The following is a 13,561-nucleotide window of genomic DNA, read 5'->3' on the forward strand; positions in this document are numbered from 1 at the left end:
ATCAGGGAATTGGCTGCTGCATGTCATCATATCCAAGTGACTGAGCGAGTGTAGTGACTGATAGAGTGGGTTTAGTTTTACGACGCTTTTAGCAATATTCCAGCAATATCACAGCGGGGGACACCAGAAATGGGCTACACACATTGTACCCATGTGGGGAATCGAACTCGTGCCTTTGGCATGACTAGCAAAAACTTTAACCACTAAGCTACCCCACTGTCCCTCCCAGTAGTGTAGAACTGATGTTCATGATATTGATCACTAACTGGCTTGTACAGACTCGATTTTATACATGCCACCAGCTTATAGCTAGAATATTGCTGAGTGCAGTAATAAACAACAAACATACACATTCAGCATCCTGAGCTGGGTCTTTGGCTAGTCACTGGTAACAGGGTTGTCTTACTTGTCTAGTTACTGACAAAAAAGGTCTGTTTGACTTGGCTTCAGACTTGTAATTGAACTAAAATCCTCCTCTCATGCAGAAGATTGAAGTTTTTACAATGAGCAACATGCAGTTTTGGTGTTCATTGGTCTATTGGCGTGAGCAAAAACTTCTACTCTCACAATGTTTGCAGTTCTGGATTAACAGACAAGACATGAAAATTCTCTAAAAGATTAATGATACGCTTTCCTTAATGATTGACAACTGTTTTATACTTCAACAAGATAACAACTACATCACTAATCAGCATCAGCACCATTCCAACACTTTGTGCGAGTGAGTGAGTTTTGGTTTTACACCGCTTGCAGCAATATTCCAGCAATATCATGGTTGGGGACTCCAGAAATAGGCTTCATACGTCGGGAATCAAACCCGTGTGTTCAGCGTGACGAGAGAACGCTTTAACCACTAAGCTACCCCACTGCCCCCTACAGTTTGGAAGTATGACTGACATCCACCAAGGTTTGGCATCTTATTCCATTTTAGCACTTATAAAATTATTCAGACAATATGTTTACGGATCATTTCAAAAACTTTATGTGGAATCAATGTTCAGGAACACCTATAATAAAATTTCCTCTCAATTAAGATACAAAATAGAGAGACTGATTAACATTTCTGGTTGTGCTACACAGAGATCTTTAAACATTCTCAATGAATTTTTGTCAACTCAACACAGTCATTGAGTCATACCACTCAATCTGTTAAGTATGACCAGAGTAGGTTGTTGGAGACTAATGTGGTTTTCAGGATAACCATACCCTCGGATAGCACATACTCAGTCTTTGAGATAGCATGGGTTGAAATGATATAAATCTTAGTGACTCATTAAGGCATGGTATTTTTAATAGTATGGCTCCACTGTAAAGAATATACTTCTACACAATGAAACGAAATGAATGCAAAATGAACAACCTGTATGACTAAATATATTTCATTACTTACATAGCACAAAAAAAAAGGAAATGCATTGAAAATATATGTTTGCCATGTTTATGCAGTACTAATATTCAAAAACACATTTCATTAAAGTAGTTTTTCAAACATGATAATGAACATCATATTCTGATTTGAAGAAGTCATTGACTATTGACTAGTTGAGATTACTAAATCATTGGCATTCAAGAATTTTATAAACAAACACAACAAATCTGTTAAAGCAGCTGACTGAGCTAGTCATCACAACAACAAAAACAACACCCTTGCTAATTTACCTTCACTGAGTTATTCTTTAAGAAGTGATCATACTTTACCATCATAGAATTATATTTCTGACAAAGAAATCAGTATTTTTTTTGTAGCTTTAATCAAACTTGACACGTTAATTTATATCATTTGTGCCAGTTTATACGAGCTAATGTGGTACAACTTGGGATCAGGCCGGGTTCAGAGTGAGTGAGTGAGTTTAGTTTTACGCCGCTTTTAGCAATATTCCAGCAATATCACACATTGTACCCATGTGGGTAAACGAACCCAGGTCTTCGGCATGATGAGACAACGCTTCAACCATAACACACCACCCCCCCCATTTGAGGAATTGTTGGTTAGGGTGTTTATCTTTAAATGTGGATGGGGTGATATTCTTAAGGCTGTGTATTGGCAGTACAATCAGTGTTAATCAGTAATATCACAGATACTCAATAAATACAACACACCATTTTGTATCATAGTACACTGGCTACCAGACAAACAACATATGGACATTTTCCTGGCTCAGACATCACAATATTGACACTGACATGTTGTTGGATCACATATGTCTCAACAACACTTCCAACAACATTTCAGTCACAGTATGGTGACTGAATAACACAAAGAAAATAATGAAATCTTTCACTTTGATGTAATCTCTGATAATGTGTAACAGACAGTGGCAAATAAGGGAAAGAACTCTGCAAAGTGACTACACTTGGCTATAGAGATAGTGAGTGAGTGAGTTTGGTTTTATGCAGCTTGTAGCAATATTCCAGCAATATGACAGCAGGGGACTCCAAAATGGGCTTCACACATTGTACCCATGTGGGGAATCGAACCCGAGACTTCAGCGTGACGGGCGAACGCTTTAACCACTGGGCAACCCCATCGATTACCTCAGTGTAATCTGTTTACCAAACATCAGAATAACGCTAATTTTTCTCAAGCTTTTCTACAAAGGCACAGTTTCAAAGACTTTAGAAAAGTTAATCTTCACCACTTTTGATAGGGAGTCTCATACTCACTGTCCTAATATTATCTGTACATTCAAACAGTCATGTCAAATTATCCTTATCAAAAGTTGAGCAGTAAATGTTTCACCCCTATCATAAATATGCACATTTATCATTCACAGCTTCAGCTCAAAGAGCAAATTACATATCCATTTCACATCAGACAACAAACAAACAACCACCGCCCCATTTCACAAAGCTACTGTAGCACTCAGATGATCGTAACTCCCATACTTTAACATAGACTTTTGACAGTGGTAGCGCTACGATAGCTTTGTGAAACGGGGCCCGCTTGTGTCACTGCATCAGTTCCGTCTCTTCCGACCCCCACCCCAGCCAACATCCACATCAGTTGGTTTGTTCCTCCATGACATCTTCTCCTTCTTCCGTCCACCATTACTCCCAGTGCTTCCAGCAGAATTGGACTTTATTGGGGGCAAGAATGAAGTTTGACCTGGAGTAGACAAGCTGATACCAGTAAGGTACTGACAGTTTCTGACATTTCTGAATTTTTACAAATTTGCAAGTTCAATATAAAGAGGGTAAATAATTCAAAATCACAGAAAAGTAATATTAAAATATATACAAACCAATATGCTCCAAATACATCCTGGGCCATTACATAACTTTCAAGTGATCAAATTGGTGAACAGTCAAAGTCAATGTTCATCTTCTTTATCTGACCCAGTACCTGTGACCTGTCCAAACTTTCATATGATGACCAGTGACCTACCTGAACCTTCACCTGATGAGAACCTTCTGCATCTCCGCTCCTCCACACTCTGCGAGTCATCATACCCAGAAGTCTGTTTGTATAGGAGAAAGCATGTATTGGTACAATATCATAGTTCCTGTTATTTCTTGTTACCTCATTTCCAGGTTTTTCTCTCAAAAATAACCCCAGAGATGTTAGTGAAGGTTTTTCTGAAGTAATCACTATATGGTATAGAAGCTCAGGTAAGAAATTAAAACATGACCAAGTTTACAACTATATAAGCAATGTTCTCCCAGAACCAGTAAGCAATGACGATAATTATTACAAAGATGTTATCATGTTCATACCAGTAACATTATAGGATTTGAAAATGTGCACAATATTACTTTAACTAATTAGAAATATATAATTTCAGAACAGAAAAATGACTCCTCCTCACAAACTACTCCCATTCAGCACAAAGAGTCTCTATCAGGCACCAAATTTAAAAAACAAAATAATTTTAATGCATCTAACCTACAAACATATATCCATACACCTTTCATTCTTTTCTTTCACAAAAAAAAAATGGAAAAAGGAAAAAGGAAAAAGAAAACACAAGCAAAACTTAGCATCAATTTTAACAACGTTGGAGATTAGTTTTTAAGACATCAGAAGAAAACCCAAGGACTCACCATGTGCGTGTGTCGACCTGCAGGATGACCTCCCTCCAAGTCACTGTTCCTCTCTGCAGGCCTGGATCAGTCATTTAAACATATGTTACTTTTTGTTTTAGGTTTATCTGCTGTGTGATGCTTAACATTGCCCCCAGCAAGAAGACATGCTGTAGGAAGAAGTGGACCAAGAACTCATCTGGAGGCAGGATGACTGACAAGAAGACATCCAGTGCCCCCCAGCAGTATTAGAGCTACATGACAGAATCGTTCAAATAATCAAATAATCAAGCCTAGACAATACAGACTTGCGTGAGAGGAGTTACAGCATAGCTACCATAAACAGAGTACCATATCTACTATAAATTGAGACCCAGAAAAAACACCAATGAAGTCTTGTTTTCAGTGTAAAGTACAGAACACTTTTTGCAGGATGTCTATTATTGCTGGTTATCACTCACAATGAGCAGACCGATAACTGGAGCTTAGTATTTGATCAATTATTGATTGTAAACCACACCACAAAACTTATGTGGGCAATAATGGGACACAATCATAACACTGTGCAAATAAACTTGCACCAATTAATACTACGATCAAGACGATTGAGGTTATTTCCTGGTGCACATTTAAGTGACTTGTGCATCTTTGTCATGTGGGTTTTCGGACACTCAAAAACAATTGTTTATCACATGAATAACTATAAAACATGTCACTAACTTATAAAAGACAACTTTAACTTCACAACAATGACTCATAATTTGAATACTGACAATGTCTTGAATATTGAGTTTGATCAATTGACTGATTATTCAATCAATAGCTCCCGCACTACAAGCTTGGCTTACCCCTCCTGGAAGTTGGCCACCTGTGTGTGCAGCCACTCATATGTACGCACACTGCGTGTCTTAGCCTCCTGTCGTTTCACAAACTCCTGGCGTTGAATCTCATCCTCTCGAGCTGAACCCGAGAAAACAAACATTATAGTTAAGAAGCAGAAAACTTAAGTAAACAACATGGACTGCCTAGACTGAATTCAGCCTCTTTCCCTAAACTGAACGTAAAACAAAATCTACTCCAGAGTTGATTCATCAAGTTCATAATTATGCTAGCGAGTGACACCTTTGTTACCTCCACAGTGCAAGAGGCTGTTTCAAGAATTTTGAACATTTTCTGTCAAAATCCAAACGTAGTGATGAGTATATTTTTATGCATGTCTAAATTGCTGGCGCCATTAAAAATGTTAATTTCTAATTAATTTTACTTTTTTTGGTCTTTGTTTAATCAGATTGGTAAAAGCACCCAAAATTTTGCCATACATTCTCACTATACCACAATTATATAATTGTTGACCAAAAAAACAAAAACAGAATATCTGGTGGAAGCATATTTGGTGTCACAAAAATTGTTCCTTGTTTGGAAACATAACAGTAAGATGGTTGCAAGGTAAATTCCATGCTTTGTTGGAGCTCGGCTTAGCACAGTAGAGAGTTGTGACTGGTGGCAGTGATAGTTGAGAGAGCGGTTCATATGGGAAGGGAGGTAACTCTGCAACCCAATTAATGCTAGTAATGCTACTGTCACCTCAATCTATGATTTATAGCAGCTAAAAGCATGCAAGGTGCAAATAGGCCTATATTTGGTTCAAAATCGCCCTAAATTATACTTTCCCTTAGTTCACTCTGCATGTCACATCCATATCTCCCAATCAACCATACTTTCCTTCTGAAAAAATACCAGTGTGTTTTTGCAATTATCTTTAATTACTTCGTATCCAACCAGTTGTTTTGATCTTTTCTACATAACCAATATAAGCATAAGTGAACATGGTGTTTGATATTACAGCATTATCAACAAGCACAATGGTAAATGGATCTAAAATAGTTCCTATGTGTTCTATATGTACACAAAGTTTGACAATAAGAAATAAAAATAGCATGATCTTCTTAAATCAACGAAGGAGCTGTTAACTGAACTTGTGAATGTACTACTGTGCTCAAGCTAACGGTGCTCAAAGCTAAATACAACTGCTGACTACAGTTAGTGAGTGGGTGGGTTGGCCAGTAATTAAATCACACTGGCCAGTATGTTCTATTTTTGTATTCTGTTTTGTTCGTTGGTGTTTAATGTCACACTCAATAATCTTCAAGCTAAATATTCAAGTATGGTCCAGACAATCCAGAGACAGCCAGTCCATGGACTTTGGACATAATGAAATGCTAGTGAGGTATAATTTGTTGGGGACTTATCCTTTGCCTAGGAATCACAAAAGGTCCTATTCTGTGTCGCTGTCTGTAGTGAGTGAGTGAGTGAGTTTAGTTTTACGCTGCTTTTAGCAATATTCCAGCAATATTATGGCAGGGGACACCAGAGATTGGCTTCACACATTGTACCCATATGGGGAATCAAACCCGGGGGCTTTAGGTTGATGAGCGAACACTTTAACCACTACGCACCCCACCGTGTGTAGGCTTGATGTGGGAGGAAAGCTCAACAACACTAAGACTTTGACCAGTTTGGTCAAACCAGAGAGCAAGTGAATGGTGGTGACACCTGATTGGTCAGTTTGTGACAGTGACATAGCAGATCCTAGACTAACACTTACTACAAGCAGACGCCATATCTGGAAACACAACACAGAGATACCACATATAGATACTAATCATACCACGTGTTCCAGTTTGGGCTAAAAATGAAATATAATCAAAGTATCTAGCATAAGTATCCTATATATGAGCTTATATAAGTCTGTATTTATTAACCTTGAGTCACAGCAGTCTTTGATATCTGATCATTTACTCTGATATGATACCTCTCTGAATGAAGATCTGAGTAATCAGCCAATCAGCAGAGAGGCTTCCAATTTGTTGATATGAGGCAGAAAAAACATTCAGACAAAGATGTCTGATTACTGTATCACCAAAATAAAATAATTGAGCAGTTCCAAAACAATTAAGATTTGCAGTGGGAGAGGGAGTGAGAGCGGGAGCAGAAGTGAAGTGGAGTGGGAGCGGAAGTGGGAGCGGAGTGGAGTGGAGCGGGAGCAGAAGTGGAGTGAAGAAGGAGCAGGAGTGGAGTGGAGTGGGAGAGGAGCAGGGGAGAGGAGCGGAAGTGGGAGTGGAGCGGGAGGGGAAGCGGAAGGGGAGAGGAGTTGGAGTGGAGTGGAGTGGAGAGGGAACAGAAGTGGGAGCGGGAGCAGGAGCGGGAGTGGGAGCAGAAGTGGGAGTGGAGTGGGAGGGAAGCGGAAGGGAGAGGAGTTGGAGAGGGGGGGGGGGGACGGAGCAGGAGCAGGAGGGGAAGTGGGATCAGAGCAGGAGGGGGAGCGGGAGGGAAGAAGAGAGAGAGCGGAAGTGGGAGCGGAGCGTGAGGGGAGCGGAGCAGGTATTGGAGAGGAGTGGAGTGGGAGTCGGAGGGGAAGCGGAAGGGGAGAGGAGCGGGAGTTGGAGAGGGAGGGGAGAGGAGAGGAGAGGAGTGGAGCAGAGTGGGAGGGGAGCGGGAGATGGAGCGGGAGGGGAGTTGGAGCTGGAGCTGGAGTGGGAGTGGGAGTGGGCGCCGAAACTAGCATTTCTCCACTTGGATTGTTGTGGAACTTCTAACATTCCACTTATTCTTAGAATCCTACTATTCTTAATTTCTATATATTAATACATAAATGTTTCTTTTTCAGTTTCCTACCTTGAAAATATTCCTTCCTTGGTAGTGTTCGCCTAACAACTGGTCTTATTGGAGACAGCTTTGTTGTTTCTTCCAGTTTGTGAAACAAAGCTAGTCGTTGCTTGGGATCTGTTAAAAAAAAGAAATCATAAGTGCTTCACTGCACATTTGTAGTGAAATAGCATGCTGTTCTTGTAAATATTTCATATCAATATTGTATTGGATATCTGTTTGGATTCTTGCTTTTCTAAATAAAAATTAATCTGCATTATTTATTCAAACAAATAACTTGCATGTAAGGAATTTTTCTAATCTCCCAATGTGGAATGCAAACAACCAGTCACACATCACAAATACATAAGTGACTGTAACCTGTGCTAAGAGTTATTTCCCCTAGCAAGATCTCTTATGTCCTGCTTTCACACCAGATAACAATGACCGATATCATGTACAGGCTGGTGAAGAAAGGTGAAAATGACAAAAAAGAAAAGAAAAAAAAAAAAGACTCTGAATTAATTATAGCTTCCATACCAAGTTTACTCAGTTTCTTTTTCTTCTCTGAGTTCAGCTTCATTTTCTTGGCTCTCTGTATCATCAGTTCTGCAGTCCGAGAGCTATGGAATCCCCTGAAGTGGAATGAGTGAGTATTGGTTTTGCCGCTTTTAGTAATATTCCAGCAATATCACAGTGGGGGACACCAGAATTAGTAAAATCTAAATATTTTTTATATTTTTATACTTATCCTGCACTACTTACTTTGTGCACTTTTCTGTGTTTTTCCCCGTTTTTTCACATGAATGAATGTGCTTGTTGCGCTTTCTTAATATATCATCTTAACACCTTGTTTTTCCGCCTATGAAGTGCCAGGTCCAACACTCTGTCAGATCCTGATATAGCATCCGCCAAGATGTACCTGCACCCAGCAATATGCTGAGTTCTCAGACCGACATGGGTGTCGGCTATTACTGGAGAACAGACGGAACTTCTGGAAACAGTAACCCGGTCAAACTCTTGTTAAACCACACAACAATCGGGTTGCCCGGGAGACAATGCGCCCAGTGACGGATAGCGAGGAACACTGCCTGGAGCTCCAAACTGCTGATTGAGCTCATGTCCGAAACCCTGAGATTATCAGATATAGTAAGGGGGTGCCTCAATTCTGCATGGAGGCGCCGACCTAAACGTAGGTAGTTCGGAACTCGCTCAGTCAAGGGGACTGCAGCTATGACATCTATGCGCGAGTCCACTACAAGAAAAAAATACTGAGGTAAGTGAGGCAGGAGACCGACACGTTGATGAATGTCCGCCTGTCATTCCCGGGTGGACATCGGTCCGAACAGCACACATGGGATGAGGGTCTAAAACCTGTACCTGCCTGATTCCGAATGAGGATCTTGTCTGCTTGAAAGAGGCCTCAAATGTACGTCAGCGTGTGTGATGGTACAAGGTCCGAAATGTCCCGGTTGACAAGTCAACCCAGCTAATTAGCCCAGCTAGTATAAAGACGTATGGTGAAAAACGGCTGCTGTCCGTATGCAAATTACGCCATATGGTGGAGAGCACATGTGAAATCACCAAGTTAACACTGTTGCTGCATTATGATATGAGTTAATAACCATGGCGCTGTTGAAGTAAAAGCACAGGTAAACCTTGGAACCAGGCACATCATTGAGGCAGAGCTATGAGGAGCCGGAACACATGTTTCCAGATGTCGTGACGTATGGACCCCCAAGAAATAACCAATTACGTCAGAAACGCAGTAGTCACCAATGTACGGGTGTTTGGATAATACAAGAGCCTCTGGAAGAGGGAGTGTCCAGTTGTGTGGATCTTGAGCTTCATTTGCCCCTGCTTCCGTCACCCTTGAAGGGGACGCAGCTATGTTCATATCCTCCCTTGTCGATATGAGACTTGTCACCACGTCTCCAACCACGGATCGGAGCCTGATTCCAAGCCTGCCTAACAGTGTGGCGCCGAGGCAAGAGTAGGTACTGGATTCATGCGATGAGGATGTTAGACTTGCTGGAAGTCTGTCAACACTATCTCCCTGAGGAAAGTCGCACACTGTTCGATAGACGTCTTTGAACTCGTTATTAAATATGGTAGTCAAGAACTAGGGTTGGCCAGATAGATTCCACTGAAACTTTGAATCCCAGACGGAAAAGGGGAGAGAAAGCCTTGACCTCAAATAACATAAGCATTGGCGAGATCTGCCCGTAAGTGTTTGCCAAGGACAGTGAGGACCATCCACTACCAAGCCATCATAGAAGAGAGGTGACGATTCTGTACGGATTCATCTCAGGTCAGGTCTAGAGAGACAGTGTTAATAGCCTAAGCTAAGTTTGAAAACTGTCACACGCTTAATATCTTGACAAGGGATTGCGTAAATACCACGCCCGGCCTTAGGCACCATAATAGTTGAAGTCTCCGAGGGCAAGATGTGTTCGTCTCCCGACGTAGGGGCCATCGGAGACAGTGGCGCAACCAACAGCTGCCAAACCCTTGACGATGTTGGAGGTGGTGACGCAGTATGTTAAACACCGGAGTCACTGAATATAGTGGCGGCGTCATCCAGCTGGTAGCGCTGTACAGGTGCTAGATCTAGTAGAGGCGCCATACAGCTGGTAGCGCCGTACAGGTGCTAGATCTAGTAGAGGTGCCATACAGCTGGTAGCGCCGTACCGCCATACAGCTGGTAGCGCCGTACAGGTGCTAGATCTAGTAGAGGTGCCATACAGCTGGTAGTGCCGTACAGGTGCTAGATTTAGTAGAGGTGGCATACAGCTGGTAGTGCCGTACAGGCGCTAGATCTAGTAGAGGCGCCATACAGCTGGTAGCGCCATACAGGCGCTGCATCTGGCAGAAAAGCCGGACAAGACACTGGAGTGAGTGAGTATGATGGTATAGGCGTTGGATCTTGAAGAGCGCCGTCCAGCTGGTAGTGCAGTACAGGCGCAATATCTGGTAGTAGAAAAACGAGAGGCGCTGGAGTGAGTAGGCGTTGTACAGGCACTATATCTGGTAGAACTGACGGACAGGTGCTGGAGTGCGCAAGTGAGTATGGTGTTATAGGCGCCATACAAGAGCTGGATCTGGGGGAAACGCCATACAGGCTCTGGAGTGAGTAAGTATGGTTTACAGACACCGTACAGGCGCTGGATCAGGTAGACCATACATTTGCTGTAGTCAGGAACGAAGCTGGAACAGGTAGGTATGGCGACTGAGACGCTGACACCAACTGCTGAACGCCGAGGTCGTAGTCGATGTGGTAGATGCGCTGTACAGGCGCTGCAGTCCCTGATAACTAAGGAAAGTGTGGAATGGATGTCGAAATATCCAGTGACTGCTGAGCGCGGTTCGGCGCATGGATCTTAGGCGTCGGAGTATGACGCCTGCCATGGAAACTCTGAAAACAGCAACCTGGAGAATGGAGACGGAGTGCCAGACGCCCTAGAGTTAGTGGACATCAGTGGTGTGGCAAGTATCTGGGTGATTGCCATAGGTGACGTTGGCGTTGGACCTGGCGCTTCATAGACGGAAAAAAAAGGTGTTAAGATGATACATTAAGAAAGCGCAACAAGCACATTCATTCATGTGAAAAACGGGGAAAAACACAAAAAAGTGCACAAAGTAAGTAGTGCAGGATTAGTTAAAAATATGGGCTTCACACATTGTACCCATATGGGGAATGGAACCCAGGTCTTTGTCGTGACAAGCGAATGCTTTAACCACTAGGCTACCCAACCACCCCCTGAAGTCGAAGATGGGCAGCAGAATTCAGAATACAATACAACATACACAGTGAACTATGTTTATACTAAACATGCTTATCAAAAACTGAAGGTTATAAAGACCTGTTTCTTTCCTGGCCACTTGGTGTATATTTAAGTCAAATGTGTATAACGAACAACAGTTATAATGAATTAAAATTAGAGGTCCCTTTGCATGGGTTACTGAAGATCAATTTGTTGAAATGTAATGTAATTTTCTGAATAAAATTGATATTTTATACTTATCCTGACTCATGCTTATTGCTTGTCTACCTTTCCTTCCAAATGCTAGTGGAACACTTGAATCCCCTTTTGAAGCTCCCTTAAAAAAAGCGGACGTAAAATCACTTACCAGGAGTCACCTCCCTTGCCAGGTTTTGGCGGGAACGGCGCCACCCGTCTCCCATGCTCTTCACTCTCTCCGTATTTATAGCCCGACACACTGGTTTACTGGGAAATCCAGAGTGCCTTGAGGGGAGGTTGGGAGGGCTTACCTCATGAGTCAGGATAAGTATAAAATATCAATTTTATTCAGAAAATTACATATTTTTCCTTATCCTGACTCATGCTTATTGCTTGTAAAATCCGACGGTATAGGTGGTGGGTCAAGCCACCTCTGGATTCCTTAGTGATGAATTTACATCCTTTATACCCCCATGGGAACTTTAATGGCACTGCTGCTGTTGATCCATATGTCGAAATAATTTGGTAATTTGAGGGGGGCACAATATATCAAACTCTTCTGTAACCGTACATGTGGATTTAAATAACTCCAACTCTTGATGTTCGTATCAAGTGAAGTAGTGACCCTATCCATGTACAAGTAATTCCTTACAAGTACAGGGTCCAATATTCATGCTAGTCTGTTCTAGACGTGTACATGGACTATAAGCTCTATTCCTTGGAGTACGAGCTTTGCATGACATGCGGTAAAAGTGGCGAGATACATCTCAGCGCCTTTGAGGGACCGTCAGCTGTTGAGCTACAACCAGAGGTCCAAACTGGTGGATACCAGAGACGTCCTCGGTAGCAATGTCTCTGAGGTAATGGTTAGCAAATACTGTCTCCGATTTCCAAAAACACCCTTCCATGATCGTGCATATTGAGCAGTTTCCATGTAGAGCGAGTGTAGATGCCAGTGCTCTAACTTCGTGCGGATTGGAGGCTCGAGGAGGCTCAAGTCCTGCTGCCTTGTAGGCTCGCAGTATGATTGCTCTCATCCAAACTGATATCGTAGTACGTGAGATATCTGTGGGTGTCTCCGACGATATGGGGATGAAAAGGCGTTTGAATTTTCGTCTCCTGGTTTTAGACTTTTGTAGATATATTTTCAGCGCTCTGACTGGACATAAGGATAAATCTTGTATATCCTGCGGACCAAGGATTGTAGATAATGCTGGGATGTGGAATTGTCTGTCCAGTTGATCTGGCAGTTGATTCTTAGCTATGAAATCCCACCTCAATCCTAGATGAACTGTGTTGTGACGTGGAATAATCTGGGATACTTTTGAACTTGCTTGGTGTGAGGATGAATTAGTAGGTTCGAGCAAACTGGAAGTTGTATTGTTGGTTTTCTGATTTCTTGTAAGCGAACGGGAAGCCACGTTCTTGCTGGCCAGTAGGCGCGACCAAAATCAGTTGTAGATTGTTTGTCTGCCTGATTTTCTGTAATACCTGTGGTATTAACGCTGGCGGAGGGAACGCGTACGCGTTTAGCCCTTCCCATGGGATGCTTAGAGCGTCTGTCGCCCATGCTTGCGGATCGGGAATGCTTGTGGATGTAACATCCATTCTGTTGGGGATGGTTGATGTGGTCGAGATAGCGCATCTGCTATTACATTCCTGGCTCCCGGAATGTGACATGCTTTCACATAAATGTTGAGATTGTCTATTATGTTGAATAGTTGAAAGCTGAGGTCTAGAAGATTCCAAGATCTTGTTGATCCTTGTTTGTTTATGTAGAACGCCACTGTTGAGTTGTCCGTACGGATCATCAATTTTGCGTTCCTTAGTATGTTGGACCAATGTAGTAGGGCATTTACTACTGCTTTCATCTCGAGCATGTTGATATGCAGATTCATTTCTTGTTTCGACCATTTCCCGGCAACCACTTCGTT

The 13,561-nt window shown here is 42.2% G+C and overlaps 1 protein-coding gene across 2 annotated transcripts in view; it reads right to left on the bottom strand.

Annotated features, from left to right (window-relative positions):
- Window positions 1-1,273: 1,273 nt before the first annotated feature.
- The window catches only part of LOC124281836 (leucine-rich repeat and IQ domain-containing protein 1-like), a 66,487-nt gene continuing 54,199 nt past the window's right edge, over window positions 1,274-13,561 (bottom strand). Inside the window, exons 24-30 of one of the 2 annotated variants that reach the window (XM_046717830.1) lie at window positions 8,206-8,300; window positions 7,696-7,803; window positions 6,626-6,643; window positions 4,869-4,980; window positions 4,042-4,102; window positions 3,386-3,458; window positions 1,274-3,106 (exon numbers count right to left, since the gene is read on the bottom strand). In XM_046717830.1, coding sequence (XP_046573786.1) covers window positions 2,958-3,106; window positions 3,386-3,458; window positions 4,042-4,102; window positions 4,869-4,980; window positions 6,626-6,643; window positions 7,696-7,803; window positions 8,206-8,300 — 616 coding nt within the window. In that variant the 3' untranslated portion in view covers window positions 1,274-2,957. The remainder of the gene's footprint in view (window positions 3,107-3,385; window positions 3,459-4,041; window positions 4,103-4,868; window positions 4,981-6,625; window positions 6,644-7,695; window positions 7,804-8,205; window positions 8,301-13,561) is intronic. The other variant, XM_046717832.1, reaches the window with a different exon arrangement.

This window comes from Haliotis rubra, unplaced genomic scaffold (assembly GCF_003918875.1).
Source record: "Haliotis rubra isolate DU_JTF1 unplaced genomic scaffold, ASM391887v1 Scf29, whole genome shotgun sequence".
NCBI classification, from domain to species: domain Eukaryota; kingdom Metazoa; phylum Mollusca; class Gastropoda; order Lepetellida; family Haliotidae; genus Haliotis; species Haliotis rubra.